General features: G+C 39.2%; 1 protein-coding gene across 1 annotated transcript in view; it reads left to right on the top strand.

The window, feature by feature from the left end:
- Positions 1 to 1,219: 1,219 nt before the first annotated feature.
- Positions 1,220 to 21,970, top strand: part of LOC115216185 (UPF0415 protein C7orf25 homolog) — a 454,440-nt gene continuing 433,689 nt past the window's right edge. The window contains 2 exon segments of the mRNA XM_036506579.1: positions 1,220 to 1,323; positions 17,407 to 17,584. Coding sequence (XP_036362472.1) covers positions 17,438 to 17,584 — 147 coding nt within the window. The 5' untranslated portion in view covers positions 1,220 to 1,323; positions 17,407 to 17,437.

Below are 21,970 nucleotides of genomic sequence, written 5' to 3'. Positions count from 1 at the left end.
CCGCTCATAATGCAGTATTTGGTGTTCTAACAAACCATCCATTGGATATAAAGATTATTATTATTATTATTAAGGCAGCTAGGTGGCAGAATTGTTAGCACACAGGGCGAAATGCTTAGTGGCATTTCACACGTCGCTATGTTCTGTGTTCAAATTTTGCTGAGGTCAACTTTGCCTTTCATCCTTTTGGAGTCAATTGAATAAGCACCAGTTATGCACTGGGGTCAATGTAATCGACTTAATCTCCTCCCCCAAATTTGAGGCCTTGTGCTTCCAGTTGTTATTGTTATTATTATTATTATTATTATTAGCTGGCAGGATCGTTAACACACCGGGCGAAATGATTAGTGGTATTTCATCTGCCACTACATTCTGAGTTCAAATTCTGTCGATGTCGACTTTGCCTTTTATCTTTTCGGGGTCGATTAAATAAGTACCAGTTACGCACTGGGGTCGATATAATCGACTTAATCCGTTTGTCTGTCCTTGTTTGTCCTCTCTGTGTTTAGCCCCTTGTGGGTAGTAAAGAAATAGATATTTCGTCTGCCGCTACTTTCTGAGTTTAAATTCCGCCGAGTTCGACTTTGCCTTTCATCCTTTCGGTATCGACAAATTACATACCAGTGAAACACTGGGGTCGATGTAATCAACTTGTCCGCTCCTCCAAAACTTCAAGCTTTGTGCCTTCGGTAGAAAGGGCTGTATTTGCATTTTACCCCACACCCACCCAATCGCTTGACAAACAGCCGGCGTTAGTTTGTATACAATCCCGTAACCTAGGTGTTCAGCAAAAAGAGAATGATAGAATAAGTACCAGTCTTTTAAATAATATTAATAATAATAATAATTTTTTTCTTTACTCCCCACAAGGGGCTAAACATAGACAGGTCAGAGAAAGGGATTAAGTCGATTACATCAACCCCAGTGCGAAACTGGTACTTTATTTTTATCGACCCCGAAAGGATGAAAGGCAAAGTCGACCTCGGCGGAATTTGAACTCAGAACGTAACGGCAAACGAAATACCGCCAAGCATTTCGCCCGGCGCGCTAAATAATGGGGTCGATATGTTCAACTGAACCCTTCAAGGCAGTGCCTCAGCATGGTCTCAGTCCAATGGCTGAAACAAGGAAAAGATACTAGGTAGATGTTTATGAGTAATTCTCTTGACGTTCTCTGTGTCAGAGTGGTCACTCGTCTTTTGACAAGTATAACACGTGTTGCGTAAACAAACCAACATGTTATGTTGAACGTGGTTGTGTCTTCTTGATTTTCTCGGACCCTCTTACTTTTGTAATGCCTAAGAGATATTTTACTTATTGACAGTAAGTTGATATTGGTCATGCTTGTTATTTTGAAAACACCCTTGTTATTTAGTGCCATACTGCACCTTTATGAGGTTGTTATTAATAACTTAGTGTATATATTAAGAGAGAGGGCGAGAAAGAGAGACTGTGTGGTGAGTTGGCGGACCCAGTACAGTGCCGGGACTGAATATAATTTGTCTTTAGTTTTGATATTTTCACCGGTAGATTTCAGGTAATGTTCAATTAAACTTCTGCATGATAGTTAACTCAGACAACATACAGTAATTATTTACTTGTTTCGTTTCGTTCCTCAATATTCGGGTTTCGGATCTCAATGCAGGCGATAAAAACAAAGTACCCAACATGAAAACAGCTGATTCTTATACGTTTACGTCATTTTTGCTAATAAAAGAGGCGAAGTTAAAGAATACACACACCCGGTGTGTAGTGTAAGGGGTTAGGGTTACGTGGAAAACGGGTGGTGTGCGTGGAAATAGATATTCACACTTGTCATTTCTCAATTCTGAGTTCAAACCCCAGTTGTGTCGTCTCTTGTGTTAACCACGGTTTTAACCACTCCGGGGACTAATAAAATGGTGGTGAGTTGTCGGACACGGTGCAGTGTCGGGACTTAATACGCTTCGTCGTAATATTAAGTGTTGATATTCACCATGAGTACGATATAAAGGTTGTCCTATCGTATTCAACCTTGTCATTTTTACGGTCTGAGTTCAAGCCATGTTAAAGAGACTTTTACAGCATAGTTAACTAAAACGGCATAGAGACTTTATTTAGTTTTATTTCGTTCCTCGATATTCGGGTTTCGAACCTTGCTGCAGGTAATGAAAGCCGGTATCAAGCATAAGAAAAACCGGCAATCCTAAATGTGTATGCGAGCGTGTATTTCACTCATCAGCTGGTTCGTGGACATAAAAGACAATGAGTACGCGAGTGTGGACCGCGTATGTTTACCTATTTTTTAGAAGTATGTATGTATGTTTGTGTATATATATATATATATACAAAAAAAATTTTTTACAAAATAGGCGCATGGTTCCGGGTTCAGTCCCACTGCGTGATACCTTGGGCAAGTGTCTTCTACTATAGAATCGGGCCGACCAAAAGCCTTGTGAGTGGGTTTGGTAGACGGAAACTGAAAGACGCGCGTCGTATATATGTATATGTGTATATATATATAACGGGAAGGTTTACGAAAATAAACAAAAGACGAAGGCAGGTGGAGTACAAACAAACAAATGTATTAGTATGGCGCTCAGGAACAGAAATAGAACAAGTCTTTTATGTTTCGAGCCTACGCTCTTCGCCAGAAAGATACACAGAAAAAAAAAATGCGTGTAGGAGCCAACGATCTATCATGTGTGTGTGTCTGTGTTTGCCCCCCCCCCCAACATCGCTTGACAACAGATGCTGGTGTGTTTACGTCTCCGTAACCTAGCGGTTCGGCAAAAGAGACCGATAGAATAAGTACTTGGCTTACAAAGAATAAGTCCTGGGGGCGATTTCCTCAACTAAAGGCGGTGCTTCAGCATGGCCGCAGTCAAATGACTGAAACAAGTAAAAAAGTAAATTGCCGATTTTCATTTTCGCTTTGGCGAAACCATCTCCGAAGGAGACCTCTATTCTTATAAGTTCCCGTCACTATGCCAATGAAAGAAAAATATTAGACTTGTCATTTCTCAATTCTAGGCTTAAATTCCTTTGGCATTAACCACTCCAAGGTATTGATAAAATAGTTAATTAATATGCTACACAGTGTCACCCTTTCCTCTACAAATACATATATACATAAATGTATATATGTATATACACATACATATGGCTGTACATATATACACACACGCACGCACATCAATTCTTCCGCTTCGCATCAACTTCAAGAGAGTTGTAAGATCGCCCAATATTACATGAGCACTTTATAACGTTTCTTTCTTTGCTGGCAACTCGCCGCGGACCACCACTTTGAGAAGCTTTAGTCTGTTATACCCGTCCTGTGCTTAAAGGGAGATAATTCCTAAAGCATGGAAGAGTTATCTATCTTGATATATTTTATTTATTTATTAAAATGTATTTGCGAAATAATCCTTTCTAATTTTGGCACAAAGCCTGGAGTTTGGTGGGAGAGGGTGCCAGTTGATTAGATCGACTTCACTACACAACTGGTACTTAATTTATCGACCCCGAAAGGATGAGAGGCAAAGTTAAACGTAGCGACGGGTGAAATACCTATTTCTTTACTACCCACAAGGGGCTAAACACAGAGAGGACAAACAAGGACAGACAAACGGATTAAGTCGATTATACCGACCCCAGTGCGTAACTGGTACTTAATTTATCGACCCCCGAAAGGATGATAGGCAAAGTGAACCTTGGGGGAATTTGAACCCAGAACGTAGCGGCAGACGAAATACCACGAAGCATTTCGTCCAGCTTGCTAACGATTCTGTCAGCTCGCCGCCTTATTTATTTGTGAAATAATAATCTCAGATCCATTTTCGCTATGTCTTCAGAACGGTAAAACGAAATGGATGGCATCTCTCATTTGTAGTGTATTTATATTCTACCAAACAAAATACTAATAATCTTTTCTACTATAGACACAAGGCCTGGAATTTGTGGGTCAGGTGGATAGTCGATTACATCGACCCCAGTACTTGACTGGTACTTAAATTTATCGATCCTGAAAGGATGAAAAGCAAAGTCGACCTCGGCGGAATTTGAACTCAGAGCTAAGCATTTCGCCCAGCATGTTAACGATTCTGCCAGCTCACCACCTTAGTAATAATAATTCTTTCTGCCATAGGTAGAAGGCTAACAATTTTGAAGAGACGGGGGGAGGGGCAGTTGATATTTTATTTTATCAAACCCCATAAAGGTATTTGGCAAAGATGACCCAAACGGGATTTGAATTCAGAACTTCAAGTGTTGTACGATTTACTACTAGACATTACTCCAACGTTCTAACAATTCTGCCAATAAAATGTTTCTGATTTAGACTCAAGGCCAACAGATTTGACGGGAGGAGTTTTGTTCATTCCATCGACCCCAGTACTTGACTGGTACTTTATTTTATGAACCTAAAAGGGGGAAATACAAAGTTGGCCTGGATGGGGTCTCATGCTCTAATCATTTTACCAATTCACTACCTTTATCGCCCCGCTGCTTTCCTTTCGCTGGGAAAGAAAGGCAGTGTTCCTCTGTCTGGTGGCTATGGCAAAGGAAGTAGCATGGTGGATGAGATTGAAAGGACTGAAGACTGATATTTTCCTTTTCGGCTGAGCCCTCATCAAGTTTTCAAGTGAGAGTAGAGAGGAAAGTTCTGCCCCACCCCCAGTAAATTTGTTGAAAGGTGGGTGAATGTGGTGAGGATGGCTCGTGCAAATGGGCCTACTCTGAACCTTTGTTTGTTAACCGGAGAAGTTGAGATGGAGAGAGGTGTATCTGGCAGACGGGATAACCAGAATGTGCGGGGTTCCTCAGTTGTCTCTGTAAAGGACTCCCTATTTTAGGGGAATTTTATTGTTTAATTGTATTGTTAATTGCCATTGTCTGTTTTGTGTTCGGCCATTATGACCAATAAAGAAACGATTATTATTATTATTGGGTAACCGTGTATTTTCTTTGTGATAGTATACTTATTTCTGTCTTCATTCCTGATCTTTCTCTCTCCAACCAGGTAACCTTGTACTTCCTCTACAGCAAGACACCTGTATCTGTCTCACTATAACCTTTTCATCATCACCTCCTTCAATGCTTCCTCCCCTCTTAAAAGATTTTGTTTTGCAAGTACTTGGTGACCCTGTCAGTGCAGGTGCCACTTAAAAGTACCCAGTCCACACTGTAAAGTGGTTGGTATTTGGAAGGGCATCCAGCTATAAAAACCTTGCCAAAACTGACCTCACCTGTGCTTGTGCCACATAAAATCACTAAGTCCACTCTGCTGAAACAGTCACAGAAGTTTGGTGCAGGCTTCGGCCTGGCCGGCTTTGGTAGTACTGTCCCACCCATGCTAACATGGAACATGGACGTTTAATGATGATGATTAAGATAATTAACTGGCAGAATTGTTTGCACATCAGGCGAAATGGATAGTAGCATATTTTCCAGCTCTTTACAATCTGGTTTCAAATTCCACCATGGTCATCTCTGCTGTTCTTCCTTTTGGAGTTAATAAAATAAGCATCAGTTAAACACTGGAGTTGATGTAATCAAGTATCATCATCCCCTAAAATGTCACGCTTTGTGTCCATAATAGAAAGGGTTCTTCTTCCTCCTCCCTTCTTTTTCTTCTTGAATGAGAGAGCAGTGCATGCCATTAAAGTGACACTGGGGTAAAATATATACGAAGCCCAGTATACTCATCATGACTACCCACCTGATAAGGGTACACCAGGCACATGCATCACAACCCAATGTGCACAACATGGTGATCTGATATTAAGACAAACAACGCATGCTCTTGCAGGTGGGGCCCAGTTAGAATTTTCTTCAGGTTGAGTAGCCCATCTTGCTGAAAAGGTCCCTGAATAAGGGTTGTTTAAGGATGATGAACAAAACACCCATGTTTCCAGAGGTGTATCATTCAAACTCCGAAGAATTCCTCTCAACACATGGCTATGATGCTCCCCCACTATTTCTGCTCATGATCAAAGATGCACATATTTTCAGCCACCAAGGGACATGCTCAACTGGTTATGGTCAAGCAATTGAAAAATAAATTTGTGGTATTGAGCAGAAGATTTGCTGTTGTCCATCTTTTATACCAAGACAAATCAATATACATGATAACACTTCCAATCGGTTAAGATCAGAAGCCATGAGAGTCACTGCCTGGCAGTGCATCAGTGCTATTATTATTATTATTAAGACGGTAAGCTAGCAGAACAGTTCACATGCCGGGCAAAATGCTTAGCTGCATGTCGCCTGTCTTTACATTCTGAGTTCAAATGCCGCTGGGTTGACTTTGCCTTTCATCTGTTTAGGTCGATGAAATAAGCACCAGTTATGCACTGGTGTCTGTGTAATCAACTATCCCCACCTAAAATTTCAGACCTTTTGCCTATAGTAGAAAGGATTATTATTATTATAATTATTATTATTATTATTGTTGTTGTTATTATTATTACTACTACAGTGGTGAGCTAGCAGAATTGTTAACACACCAGGTGAAATGCTTAGAGGTATTTCATCTGCCACTATGTTCTGTGTTCAAACTCTGCCGAGGTCGACTTTGCCTTTCATCCTTTCAGGGGTGATGAAATAAATACCAGTTACGCACTGGGCCAATGTAATCGACTAGCCCCTTTCCTCCCCAAATTTTCAAGGCCTTGTGCCTAGAGTAGAAATAAAGGTGGCAAGCTGGCACAAATTCTTAGCACGCTGGATGAGATGCTTAGCAGTATTTCGCTTGTTGCTATGTTCTGAGTTCAAATTCCACCAAGGTCAACTTTGCCTTTCATCCTTTCAAGGTCGATAAAATAAGAACCAGCTGAAAACTGGGGTCGATGTAATTGACTCATCACCCACTCCCAAAATTACTGCCGTTGTGGCAAAATTTGTAACCATTATTATTATTATTATTAAGGTTACTATCTGGCAGCACTATCAGTATGTCAGAGGAAACGCATTGCGGCATATTTTCCAGCCCTTTAGAAACCTGATTTCAAGTTCTACTGATGTCATCTTTGCTTTTCATCCTTTCATGGTTGATAAGATCCATACTAGTTCAGTACTAGCCCACTGCTCACTCCCCCTACATCTTTACCTGCTTAATCCCCTCCACTTTTTTGCCCCCTTTTCTATTTCTTTGTTTCCTAGTATTTAAATTACAATAAATGAAAATGTTTTATTTTGCAATTTAGCATGTATTATTATCGTTCTTTAGTGAGTACTTCCTTGTGTTTGCATGGGTTGGATGTGGAGGCACATGGCCTGGTGGTTAGAGCAGTGGACTCGCGGTCGAGGGATCGTAAGGTTGAATCTCAGACCAGGCGATGTATGTGTTTATGAGCGAAACACCTAAGCTCCACGCAGCTCTGGCAGAAGGTAATAGCGAAACTTCTGCTGACTCTTTCGCCACAACTTTCTCTCACTCTTTCCCCCTGCGATGGATCGGCGTCCCGTCCAGGTGGGGAACCTATACGCCAAGAAACCGGGAAACTGGCTCTTATGAGCCAGGCATGGCTCAAGAAGGAACAACCATGGGTTGGATGGAAATTGTTCTGGCAGATTTTTTATGGCCTGATGCTCTTCCTGTTGCCAATCCTCACGTTTTTTTTTTCCAAGTACAACTACACACATACTCACATATGTATATACACACACACAGACACACACAAGAATTCTTTCAGTTTTCGGTCTCTCAAATTCACTGACCAGGCTTTCATCAAGCTGAGAATATTACAGAAGACACTTGCCCAAGGGGTTGCACTGTGAGACTGAACTCATGGTTGGTAATCAAACTTCTTAACCCCACAACTACACATAACATACACATATATGTATGTGTATATCATGATTAGTATATATTAAGACACACATTTATCAGAGTGTATAAATGCCCTTCCTAACATGTAAGAAGTCTTATCGATGGCCTTCTCTTCACATGTTTATACACTCTGATAAACAAATATTTTACGTCTTATGACATGTAGCCTTCTGGCTCATGCCAGCATGGAAAGCAGACATTAAATGACAATAATGATGACAATGCAAACGATAAATTGTTTAATAATTTTTACCTTTATATATATATTGATATACATGTATATGTTTGTACATTCTACTCTGAAATATAAATTGTTCTTTCTCTTCTATCTCCTCTACTTTTGATCCATCTCTCCTGTCTAGGCTATACTCTATATCTTAGCATAGTTTCTGAAAAGTGATGTCTGCATATACAGAGAATTTAACCTTATTACTTAACGTTCTACAACGAAGACTTTGATTGTTTAGTCTCAAAGTCTCTCTTCTCCTTTTCTCTAAATTCATTTCACTTTCTGCACCGAATGTTTCCATCTCATCTCTCTCTCTCTCATTCCTTGGTCACTTCAACAGATACAAGGGGGTGTTCAAAAGTTCATAGCTTTGGGTAAAAGAAAATACAGGAGGGTCAGTTAATTATGATTTCCTCCAACATATTTCCATCTCAGATTCATACACTTATTGCAGCAGTCCTTCAGCTTTTCTAAGCCCTTTAAAAGAACTTGGAAAGTTGGGCCTCCAATCAGGCCTTTCGCGAAACCTTTAGAGCCCGGAGCTTTTCAGCACCCCCTCATACATGTCTCTTCCTGGCTATCACTTTGATCCTGCACTCCTGCTTCAGGCACTTTCCCCTGAAATTTCTGATCAGCCTGTTCCACTAATTATCCACTTGGAGACTCACCACCACTGCTGCCACCACCATAGATTTTAAACTTTTTTTGTCCCTTAACCACTGACAAAAGCGTATACCTATTCTAGAGTTAGACCAGGGTTTCTCAACTTTTTTTTTGCCTTTGATTCTTATCTGACCCCTTTCATTCTTATGACCCCATTCATTCCTATTTGACTCCTTTCATTTTTATTTGATCCCTTTCATTCTTATCTGACCCCTTTCATTCTTATTTGACCCCTTTCATTCTTATTTGACCCCTTCCATTCCTGTTTAACCCCTTCCATTCCTATTTGATCCCTTCCATTCTTATTTGACCCCTTTCATTCTTATTTGACCCTTTCCATTCCTGTTTGACCCCTTCCATTCCTGTTTTAGCCCTTCCATTCCTGTTTGACCCCTTTCATTCTTATTTGACCCCTTCCATTCCTGTTTGACCCCTTCCATTCCTGTTTTAGCCCTTTCATTCCTGTTTGATCGCCTTCCTTCCTATTTAACTTGAGTGGACCCCGTAGCCATTTTGATGCTTAAAAAATATTTTTATAATTAAATTTTATGAGATATTGTGTTTAAAAAAATATGTCAAAATATTTTGTGAATTGTAGAAGTAAACTGAATTAATGCACATGAATTTTTGGCAACAAAATCTTATGTGGACCCCCAAGGGACCCCATTGACCCCAGTTGAGAACCACTGTTTGACAACACTACCCAACTTACCACACACATATACATGTCCTTGAAATGTCAAACAAAATTCTTAAAAAATACAAATTGCCACTCACACATACACTGGCAATTACACACACACACACACACACACACACACACACACACACACACACAGAGTTATTTGTCCAAAGTACTACTCTTGAAAGAACAGATGTTCTCACAAAACAATCCCCACTAAAAATTCACTTATTTATGAAAAATATCATCCATTAGAGATACAGCCAGTAGACACAGAGTTAATTGTTGTTTCAAATACACCTGTTCAAAAAGCATTCAATTAAAAGAAAAAAATGCTTACATAATCACACACACACACACACACACGTGTAAAAATGATACTAAGCAAAAATTAATACATAAATGAAAATACTCACCATTAACAAATTAATAACACAAATTAATAACATGACATGAACACATACATACACACAATCCATCATCATCATTATTATCATTTAATGTCTGTTGTCCATGCTGGCATGGGTTGGACAGTTTGACCGGGGCTGGTAAGCTGGAAGGCTGTACTGGACTCCAGTCTGATTGGGCATGGTTTTCTATGGCTGGATGCCCTTCCTAATGCTAACCACTCCAAGAGTGTAATGGGTGTTTTTACATGCCACCGGCACAGGTGCCATTTGCATGACACCAGTGTCTGCCACGACTGCGATCACGACATAATGCCAAAGGTCTCAGTCATTGCTTCCATGAGGCCCAACACTCAGGAACTCAGCCACTTTGCCTCCATGAGGCCGAACACTTGAAATTAACTCAGCCACTTTGCCTTTATGAGGCCCAACGCTATTTATAAATATATATGATGGACTTCTTTCAGTTTCCATCCACTCCCAGGGCTTTGGTCAGCCCAAGGCTATCAGTAGGCGCCTAGTCAAGGCACCCCACACTGGGACCGAAACCAGAACCTTGCTGTTGAAAAGCAAATTTTTTACTCCACAGCTAATCTATATACAAAATTTAACAATGTAAATATATTTAGAAATATGCTTAAAAAAAGTTTGATGAGAAAAGTGCTTACACAGCCAAGTACTTATTCTGTTGGTTTCTTTTTGCTGGACTGCTAAGTTACGTGGACGTAAACACAACACCATTGGTTGTCAAATGATGTTGGGGGAACAAACACAGACACACAAACATATACACATACACACACACACATATATATATATATATATATATATATATATATATATATATATATATACACACACACACATATATACGACGGGCTTCTTTCAGTTTCCGTCTACCAAATCCACTCATAAGGCTTTGGTCGGCCCAAGGCTATAGTAGAAGACACTTGCCCAAGGTGGCAGGTTCAGTCCCACCATGTAGCACTTTGGAAAATTGTCTTCTACTATTGCTTTGGGCCGACCAAAGCCTTGTGAGTGGATTTGGTAGATGGAAACTGAAAGAAGCCTGTCGTATATGTGTGTGTATATACATATATGTGTGTGTGTGTGTGTGTGTGTGTATGTTTGTATGTCTGTGTTTGTCCCCTCCCCACCATCACTTGACAACTGATGCTGGTGTGCTTATATCCCCGTAACTTAGCAGTTCGGCAAAAAGAAACCGATAGAATAAGTACTAGGTTTACAAAGAATAAGTCAATTTGCTCGACTAAAGGCGGTGCTCCAGCATGACCACAGTCAAAAGACTGAAACAAGTAAAAGAGTAAAAAAGACATTATAAAAACATCTTCCAGAGTAGTTTATGACATTGAGTGTTTCTAAAAATTTTTTTAAATATTTAATAATTTTAAAGAAAATCTTTCCTCAAATATTGTTATCGTATAAAATATTTTAGCAAAAACATTCAGGTGTGTGTGTTTGGAGTGAAGACAGGAGAGATATGCAATGATATACAATTGAAAGATCTTGGAAGGGTTGGCCAAACTTTGGCATTGAGAGCTATACCAGCCTCTGAACTGGACACCACAGCAATGTTCTAAAGGGATCAGCTATCCTGTCTAGAGTGAGGACTATGTTCTGCAATAGCATGGAATTCAAGGGCCCATATCTATGTAATATCTTGCTAAAATATCTGGGAGATTTACTTGGGGTAGTGGTAGCTATTTTCAGCAAACAACTTGACCTCCTGCTGTCCAACATCACAGATGAACCTACATCATTGCAAGAAACTTAAAAGAGGGCAACAATGTCAAACTCCCCGCTTCACTAAAAACCAGTCACAAAAGAACGGCCATTGGAAAGGTGATAACACTGACAATGTCCCAGCATGGCCACAGCCTTTGGGTTGAAATACATAAAAGAATAAAAAGGTGTATGTGTGTGTGTGTATGTAGATTGTGTGTATCATGCATATTGCAGATCAATAAATTTTTATTGTACGTAGTCTATACATGGCTGTTAGTTTGTATCATGCACTTGCACATGCATTGATGAAACGTGTGCATGCAAGCATGCATGTGCATCTAGGCATGTGCATTCCAGTTTAACCCTCTCCATTCTAGTAATTTCTTTCAGCTATGCTGTTGAAATTGCTATTTTTAGCAGCAATGGTTGCGTCTATTCTTTGGAAGAAAATGCTAACTTCCTGTTCCTATGACAATAGTGAGCCTGTTCATACCAGAATAAACTTTTCAAATATGTTTTAATGTTGGTTAAGAAATTTCTTTGTTTTTTTTTCTTTTCTTTTTTTTTTTAAACATTTTTCTGCCCCCCCCCCCCCATCCTTTTTTAAAATATATTTTCTAATTTTTTTTTTTTTTACTTTTTCCCCCTTCGCACCTACATCCCCATCCTGCTTCTTTCTATTTCTAACACTTTGATATTTTGATATTTCAGATATTTTATTTAATAAGACCATGGTGCTGGTTATAACAATATTATATTAGTAATAATAACAATAATAATAATAAAAATAATAATAATAATTATTATTATTATTACTAATAGTAATAATATTAGTAATAGTAATATCAAAAGTAATATTAATAGCAATAATTATAGTAATAACAGTAATATTAAAAATAATGCTAACAGTCATAATAATAATAATAATAATAATAAAAATGATATTAATGATGGTGATGATAAGGATGAAATGAATGCAATAAATGCATAGAAATGCTGATGAAAAGTATTTCAGTGAGGATAAGGGTGATGATGACAGTCAGTGAAGTTGATTATGATAATGGTTGCTTTTATTTGCCACAAGGTCGAGAGACAATAGAACAGTACAGTTGTACCAAATTGCATGTCTTACAAATCAATAACAAGGAACATGCAAAATTGTGCCAGGTACACAAATACACACATGTGCGTGTGCATATATATATATATATATATATATATATCATGTGCACACACTAACATGCATGCACATGCATACATACGCATGTGCACACATAAGCACTCACACATGCAGATAAACAAACATGTGCATGCACACCTACATGCACATGCATGTTCACATGCAGATGCAGAGTAAATGTGCATGAGTAACTAGATCTTTGTACAGTTTCAACAATGAATTTTCCAGTTCTTCTATCAACTGAAATGCTTACGTCAGTAAATTATAGCACCAGTACTGGTTCTCATACTGCCTTGTACTTGTAGTGCCATTCACCCGGGATGGATTGAGCCAGCTCTGATCAACAAGTTCATCATGTCCCTCATGAATGCTGACCACCTTCCTTGAAAAAAAGTAAGGTAAAGTTACCTCCTGGAGCAATGCCAGGCTCATAAGAGCCAGTTCCTTGGTTTCAGTGGTGTATATATTCCTCACCTGGATGGGACGCCAGTCCATTGCAGGATTATTCATTTTTGCCAGCTGAGTGGACTGGAGCAACGTCAAATGAAGTGTCTTGCTCAAGAACACAATGCATCACCCAGTCTAGGAATCAAAACCACAATCTTATTTCTTTACTGCCCACAAGGGGCTAGACACAGAAGGGACAAATGGATTAAGTCGATTAGATTGGCCCCAGTGCATAACTGGTACTTAATTTATTGACCTCAAAAGGATGAAAGGCAAAGTCGACCTCGGTGGTATTTGAACTCAGAACATAATGGCAGATGAAATAGAGCTAAGCATTTCGCCCGGTATGCTAACATTTCTGCCAGCTCGCCCCCTTCGAAACCACAATCTTACCATCATGAGTCCTACACCCTAACCACTAAGCCATGCACTTCAATAGATGCTGACCACATCCAACAATGTTGAGGCCATAGTTGTCCTTCACCATGGAGGTGCAGAGTTCATGTACAGAGTTTTAGTGGGGATACCAGTTCACATGTGGTCCCCAATCACATGTATACACACTTTGGGATAGTGTGATCCATAACAACCCATCTTGCCGTCAATTGTCAACCTTTACAGAAGATTCATGGACCAAGTCACCCCTGATTATCAGAGTGGTGTTGCCTGGATTTGAAGCAGGTTCTAGAGACATGCTTTAGCAAAAGCTAAGAGGTGCCTCACTCCCAGTGGTCTTCCAGCACACCAGACACCAACCTGGAATTTCTGAGGGCCTATGCTATTACTAGATAGATATTGAACCCACACTAGATTCATCCGTCCTTTTGACAGGTTTTGTTTTAGTTCTGCTGGGTTTCTAGCAACCCTCCTCACCAGGCAAGCCTAGTATGTGTGCTAGCTTAGTCACCAACGATCTGACCATACAACAAGTTGTACTGGATCCCATGTTACCGTTAGCATTTGTAAGAGACGTCACAAGTGACCTGACATGATACCATTAGTGGCCAGCACATGAGCCCATAAAGTAATCATCAGGTACAATCAAACCAACACATGTTGGCCCCTTTGAAGTACAGGTACAGTCCAGTTCATTCAACAGGCTTCTGCAGTTTTCATGTATTCATTTTCACTCACAATGCATGGGCTGTTCCCACCCGCCCTCAATTCAATAAGTAAATTACAACCAACTCCTAAATATATAACTAAGCAGCAACAAATATATATATATATATATATATATATATATATATATATAAATAAAATGTACTGATCCATGATAAAAAAGTAAACAAAAAAAGTACTCCATCTGGTGAGAGATACATATTATTTATTTATTATTTATTTGTGACCTTTAAATAAATAATATATAGCACTCCAAAGACACGGGTACCCTTAACACAGTTCTCGGGGGAGATACAGAGTGACACAGTGTGCCAAGGCTGGCCTCTTTGAAATACAGGTACAACAGAAACAGGAAGAAAGAGTGAAAGAAAGTTGTGGTGGAAGAGTACAACAGGGTTCGCCACAACCCCCTGTAGGGGCCTTGTGGAACTTTAGGTGTTTTCGCTCAATAAACACTCATAATGCTCGGTCTGGGAATTGAAACCACAATCCCACAACAGTGAGTCCACTGCCCTAAACACTGGGCCATTGTGCCTTCACATGCGCTCATACAGTGCAGTGTTGTGAAGAACCTGTAGCATTTAATTCAAAATTGAAACTGATGGAGGATGTATCATCATCCCCACCCACTGCCATCACAATCATCATCAACATCACTATCATCATCATCTGCATCATCGTTACCATCTTCAGGTATAAAAAACCGCGACAATTATCAACAATTTTTATTAATTTTTTCATATAAAAATTACTTTCTATTCATCTGCAGAAACCATTAATTATTATAATTTCATTAACTAGTCATTAACTAATGCAAAAAAAAAAGAAAGATAAAAGGATAAGGAAGGAAAAATACAAAAAGAATTCAGCATTATTCTAATTGCTTCGTTACAAAATGAAATTATAATTTCTTTTTTTGCTAGATTACTTAATGCTAGAGATGGAAAGGTAATAGGGATGAAAGAAATGATGGTGATGGTGATGGTGGTGGTGGTGGTGTTGGTAGCGGTGGGTGGTAGTGGTGATGATGATGATGGAGATGGTGGTGATAAGCAGGATGATGGTGGCAGTGGTGGTGGTGATGTTGGTGATGGAGATGGTGGTGATAAGGAGGAAGGTGGTGGTGCTAGTGGTTTGGTGATGGTGGTAGTCATGATAATGTAATGCTGGTGTTGATGATAATCATACTGATAGTGATGATGATACATCCTCCATCAGTTTCAATGTCGAGCATTCAATCATTCAGTCAGTTCAACTACCTGCTTCTGAAACTAACGTTTAAGTGGCTGAGTACTCCACAGAGTTGTGTACCTGAAATGTAATCCTATTTATGAAATCTCTGTGACCCAGTATCTGACTAGGATGGACCTTTGAAATACAGGTAAAAATAGAATCCATCTGACAAGAGTGAACCTGGGACCTTAAGATTGTAAATTGAGGGAAATTTGGCAGGATGGTCAGTCGCCCACTGATATTTGTTGACGCTGCATTGAAGAAACCAAAGAACAAAAGAAAAAAGGGGAAAGAAGAAATGCATTCAACACCAGAGCTGAAGGCACCTCTGAAAGGAGCGGGGTCCCACCATGTCGAAAATTGTAGAGGAGTAGGAGCCAAAACTGGACATGGTTCCTCCTGATGATGTCTTTGGCCACTGGATCCTATAAAGGAGCTGTTGAGGTAGCGAACCATGAAACATGGTTGGAATTCCTCCTTCCATTGTTGCAGCTTTGTAACATGTTCTTTGCTCAGGACATCATTTGTCACCTGGGACATTTCATGGTCAAAAAATTGTTTGTAAACCAATTTCTTCAAGATGAGAGGCATTCGTAAACCAAGGATCTAATCTGTGTGTGTATGTGTACCAAGAACTCATTGAAATAGTGAAATTTCAATTTCTGGTGAATTAATGAATAAGATCCTTAGTACTCACATTCTCTTTTATTTATGTTTCTGTTCATAGACAATAAAGACACATACATTCTGGAAGTTTTTTCTCTCAGTTAGACATGATTGATTGATTGATTCTAGTTTCAGCTTATGAGCTGTGGCCATGCTGGGGCACCGCCATTTAAACCTTTTTTTTTTCAAAGCAGCAAGCTGGCAGAAACATTAGCACGCCAGGCGAAATGCTTAGCGGTATTTCGTCTGCTGCTACGTTCTGAATTCAAATTCGGCTGAGGTCGACTTTGCCTTTCATCCTTTCGAGGTCAATTAAATAAGTACCAGTTACGCATTGGGGTTGATATAATCGACTTAATCCGTTTGTCTGTCCTTGTTTGTCCTCTCTGTGTTTAGCCCCTTGTGGGTAGTCAAGAAATAGGTATTTTGTCTGTCTTTACATTCTGAGTTCAAATTCCACCTAGGTCGACTTTGCTTTTCATCCTCTCAGGCTCAATTCATTAAGTACCAGCTGCATTCTGGGGTCGATCTAATTGACTGGTTCCTTCCCCCCAAATTTCAGGCCTTACTCTTAGAGTAGAAAAGATTTAAACCTTTTTTTTTTTATGTACTTGAAAACTCAAGCCTTATGGAACTTGGGTTTTATGTAAGAAAGAAACACAACTCTGGTAGATAAGATTTCCTAATTATTCACCATCATCATCATTTAATGTCCATTTTCCATGATGGAATGGTGCTGAATGGTTTGATGGAAGCTGGCTAGGCCAGGAGCCACACCAAATTCCATTGTCTACTTTGGTTTCATCTCTTCAGCTGGATGTCCTTCCTAAAGCCAACCACTTGACAGAGTGTACTGGGTGCTTTTTATGTGGCACCAACACCAAAGCTTTTTATATGGTACCATTATCAGAACCTTTCATATGACACCAGTACCTGTGCTTTTTAGGTGCTACCAACACTGATAAGGTCACCAAGTACCTTACAAGGCAAAAATGTTTCAGGTGGGGGTGGGGAATACTATTGATGGGGTGTGGTTTTGTTCCACTTGAGGAATTTAAGGTACATTTAGGTGTCTAACTGTAGGGTGGATGCATAGATACCCCAGTTGGTAGCTACCCTAGTTGGAAAACAAAAGAGAAGGATACTGAGAAAAACGATGGGTTATTAGAATCAATTTCTAGGATTTATTTCTTATTTGATTTTTCCATTCACATCTTCCAGGAAGAACTAAATAATAATAATAATAATAATAATGGCTTCACAGTCAGAAGACTTCCAGTTGAAAACCTATGAATCTGTAGCAGAAAATTTCATCAAACTCTGTCGAGAGCATTCCAACATCAGTGGTTATTCCAAGCTGGAGAAAAAATGTCGAGCTGAGCTGAAGTTCTTGGAAAAGGTAAGTCATTGCAATAAAATATTGCTTTCTCTCACTTGTTTCAGTCATTTGACTGCGGTCATGCTGGAGCACTGCTTTGAAGAATTTTTGGTTGAATGGATCAACCTTAGGACTTTTTTTTTTGTTTTACTAAGCCCAGTACTTTTTCTATCAGTCTTTTTTGCTGAACTGCTAAGTTACAGGGATGTAAACACACCAACACCGGTTGTCAAGTGGTGGTGGACAAACACAGTCACAAAGGCATATACACACACACGTTCTTTGCATTTCTTTTATTCTTTAATTTGTTTCAGTCAAGTGAGTGAGCCATGCTGGAGCATCGCCTTTAGTCAAACAAATCAACCCGAGGACTTATTCTTTGTAAGCCTAGTACTTATTCTATCAGTTTCTTTTGCTGAACCGCTAAGTTATGGAGACGTAAACACACAAACATTGGTTGTCAAACAATTTTTTAATATTTTTTGATCACTGTCTTGGAAATAAGCTTGTTATGAAAAATATTTTTTAAATTTATGATTTGGTTATAAATGAATATCAGCTTATTACATCCATATTTTCATATAAGAGAATAGTTAATTTAGTTGGACTTGAATCCACTGTCCTATTGGATGAAGTGTAGTAGGTGCCACTCTGAACTGTGAATTCTCTAAAAAGCACATCAATAATATAGGCACAGGCAGAGCTGTATATTTTAAAATCTGGTTCTTGGTTTAGGCCATGCCAAGCTTCTTGGGCAAGGGTCTTCTTATGCAGGCTCGAGTTAACACTTTGAGTAAAAGATGGTAGGTAGAAATGGTATAGAAGTCAATTGCATGTGTGTGTGTATTTAAATATCTATATACACACATATATGCGTGTGTGTGTTTACATTTATAACCAGTGATGTTGGTGTACTGTAGCAAATGGTCTGACAAATATATACATTGATAAAATAAAATATGTACCAAACTTTAAAATATGTACAGGGGTTGATATGCTTCACTGAGCCCTTGATAGTGCCCCAGCATGACCAGAATCCAAAATCAAATAACAAAACTAAATGAATCAAAGCATATACATGCATAGATATACCATTTTTTTATTTATATTTGTGTATCTGCAATAATTACTTTTGGAGGTAATTGCAACAATTACCTTGTAACGAAGTGCTGTCACAGGCTTAGTGATGTCTTGATATCCTGCCTTCTGCCTCTCCATCTTCAAGTTTATATCTCTTCATCTTTACCTGCCTTCTCTTTCATATACATCTCTCTCTCTCTCTCTCTCACTTCCTCTCCCTCAGCATCTTTCTCTATTCAAGTTACATCTTTTAGCATTAGACAAACAAGTGAGAATGTACAGTTGTATTAATATATTGTTGTAACTCATTACATCAGATAAAGCTTCTCAATTTATTTCCTAAATGCGATATTTATTACATTAAGTTCTCAAGTTTTCACTTAAATGTATTTCTATTCTTAGTCAACCCAAGATTAATAATCAGATGTTGTCATTGTAAATCATTCTCTTCATAATTATGTGTAACAGGATATATTGATGTGGATGTCATTCATCCATCTATCCATCTGATCATAACTCAAGCCAGAGCATGACACTTCAGGTTATTCTGCCATTCAACCCAGTTATTTAGCTCTTCCATAATATATATATATATTATAAAGTAAGAGCAGGAAAATTACATCAAAAAGTCATCACAGAAGATATACATCCAAAATAATATTGTATTAATTATTTAAAAGGTTATTTTATAATAGGCGTAGGAGTGGTGGCTGGTAAGTAGCTTGCTTACAAACCACATGGTTCCGGGTTCAGTCCCACTGCGTGGTACCTTGGGCAAGTGTCTTCTACTATAGCCTTGGGCCGACCAAAGCCTTGTGAGTGGATTTGGTCGACTGAAACTGAAAGAAGCCCATCATATATATGTATGTATATATATATATATATATATATATATATGTTTGTGTGTCTGTGTTTCTCCCCCCAACATCGCTTGACAACTGATGCTAGTGTGTTTACATCCCCGTAATGTAACTTAGTGGTTCAGCAAAAAAGACTGATAAAATAAATACTAGGCTTACAAAGAATAAGTCCTGGGGTCGATTTGCTTAACTAAAGGCGGTACTCCAGCATGGCCACAGTCAAATGACTGAAACAAGTAAAAGAGTATATAAACAATTGTTCTGTGTTTAATGTGGTTGAATTACGGATGGCAAACCAAATGCTGTGGGCTAGGTGCGTGACTCAGTGGTTAGAGTGCCAGACTGACAATCATGAGGTAGTGAGTTTAATTCCCAGGTCGGATTGTGTGTTGTGTTCTTCAGCAAGGCATTTTATTTCACGTTGCTCCAGTTCACTCAGCTGTAGAAATGAATTGCGATATCACTGGTGCCACGCTGTATTGGCCTTTGCCTTTCCCTTGGATAACATCAGTGGTGTGGAGAGGGGAGGCTGGTACGCATGGGTGACTGCTGGTCTTCCCTAAACAACCTTGCTTGGACTTGTGCCTCAGAGGGAAACTTTCTAGGTGCAATCACATGGTCATTCATGACCGAAAGGCAAGCTAAGTGGGGAAGCCAAATAAGCATAAGTCTGCTTGGCACAATCATTGTTATTAATTTGGTTACAAATTTGGCACATCATCATCATTTAACGTCCGTTTTCCATGCTGGCATGGGTTGGACAGTTTGACTGAGGTTTGGAGAGCCATCGGCTGCACGAGGCTCCAGTCTGATCTGGCTATATTTCTACAGCTGGATGCCCTTCCAAGAGTGTAGTGCATGCTTTTTATGTGCTAGCAGCACAGGAGCCAGTACGGTGGCCCTCGCATTGCTCATGTTCGGACAGTGGCATGGGAGACATTCAGGGAGTACTGGCAACGACCATGTTTGAACAGTGCTTTTTACATGCCACCAGCACAGGAGCCAGTCAGGGGGCACTGGGGATGGCGGGGAAGATGCAAATTGATTACATCGATCCCAGAGCTCAGCTGGTACTAATTTTATTGATCCAATAAAGATGAAAGGCAAAGTTAACCTCAGCAGAATTTGAACTCAGAACATAAAAACATTTTGCTTGGCATGTTAATGATTCTGCCAGCTGGCTGCCTTCTGTATTGGTTTCAAAATTTGGCACAAGGTCAGTTATTTATGGGGCAGAGCTAAGTTGATCACATAAACCCCTCAATGCTCAACTGTTTCTTATTTCATTGACTCTGAAACGATGACAGTCAATGTCAGCCTTGGCAGAATTTGAACGTAAAGATGGACGAAATTCCTCTTAGCATTTCGCCCAGCATGCTAACACTTCTGCCAGTTCACTGCCTCATGACTAAGAAAATATTGTAAACAAGCCAAAATATCATAGACTGTTAGCACAAACTTATGAAAATTGCTTATGATGGATCAGTAGGTATGTGGAAAAGTCACATTATCTCATTATGTCTCCTTTCCCAGCTTACATAACTCGCATGATCGGTGTCTTATATTATTTAATGAATCTTATTGATAGGGGTGTGCCTTGTATGCAATTACGGTAGTTTCATACACCTTTTTCTAGAATCTTCAAATTTTTTTAACCTAATAAATCCTTATACTCTTAATTTTTCTGTCAAGATATATAACATTAATTTTACTTAGCTACCAAAAATATTTTCTTCAGCTTTTTTTTTTAATATTTTTAATTCAATAGTTTTGTACGTCTTTATTCATATATAATTTCTAAACCTTTTTACTTGATTTTTTTTCCCCCCCCCCTGATTCAGGCCAACAAATAACAACTCATAACTCAAGTGTTAGATTAAAATGTCAGCTATTTTTCAGCATTACCTTGTTGAAAGATTTCAAATTTTGGGGGAGGATTTTTTTCCGACAGTAAGAATGTTTTAATCAAGTTTACATTAAGCATCTCTCTGTCTCACTCACATGTGTGGTGGAATGGTTGTGTGGTTAAGAAGTTCAGTTTGTAACCTTATGGTTTTTGGTTCAGTTCCACTGCATAGCTCAGGCCTACCAGTGCCTTGGGAGTGAATTTTATAGACAGAAACTGTGTGGAAGTCTGTTCTTCATCATCATTATGATCATTTAATGTCCGTTGTCCATGCTGGTATTGGTTTGGGCAGTTTGACCAGAGGTGGCAAGCTGGAGAGCTGCACCTGGATCCAGTCTGATTTTGCATGGTTTCCATGGCTGGATGCCCTTCCTAATACCAAACATTTTTACCATGTGTGTTGGCTGCTTTTATATGACACTACACAGGTGATTTGATGTGAACCCTCACGGGTCCTTTTTTATTCCTTTATTCATTTATTCGTTTCAGTCCGTGGCCATGCTGGAACACCACCTTTAGTCGAACACCTTGACCCCAGGACTTATTCTTTGTAAGCCTAGT

The sequence above is a fragment of the Octopus sinensis genome, linkage group LG10, assembly GCF_006345805.1.
Source record: "Octopus sinensis linkage group LG10, ASM634580v1, whole genome shotgun sequence".
Classification (NCBI taxonomy): domain Eukaryota; kingdom Metazoa; phylum Mollusca; class Cephalopoda; order Octopoda; family Octopodidae; genus Octopus; species Octopus sinensis.
Note: the sequence above shows the minus strand (reverse complement) of the source record. Positions and strands in the feature narration are given on the sequence as shown.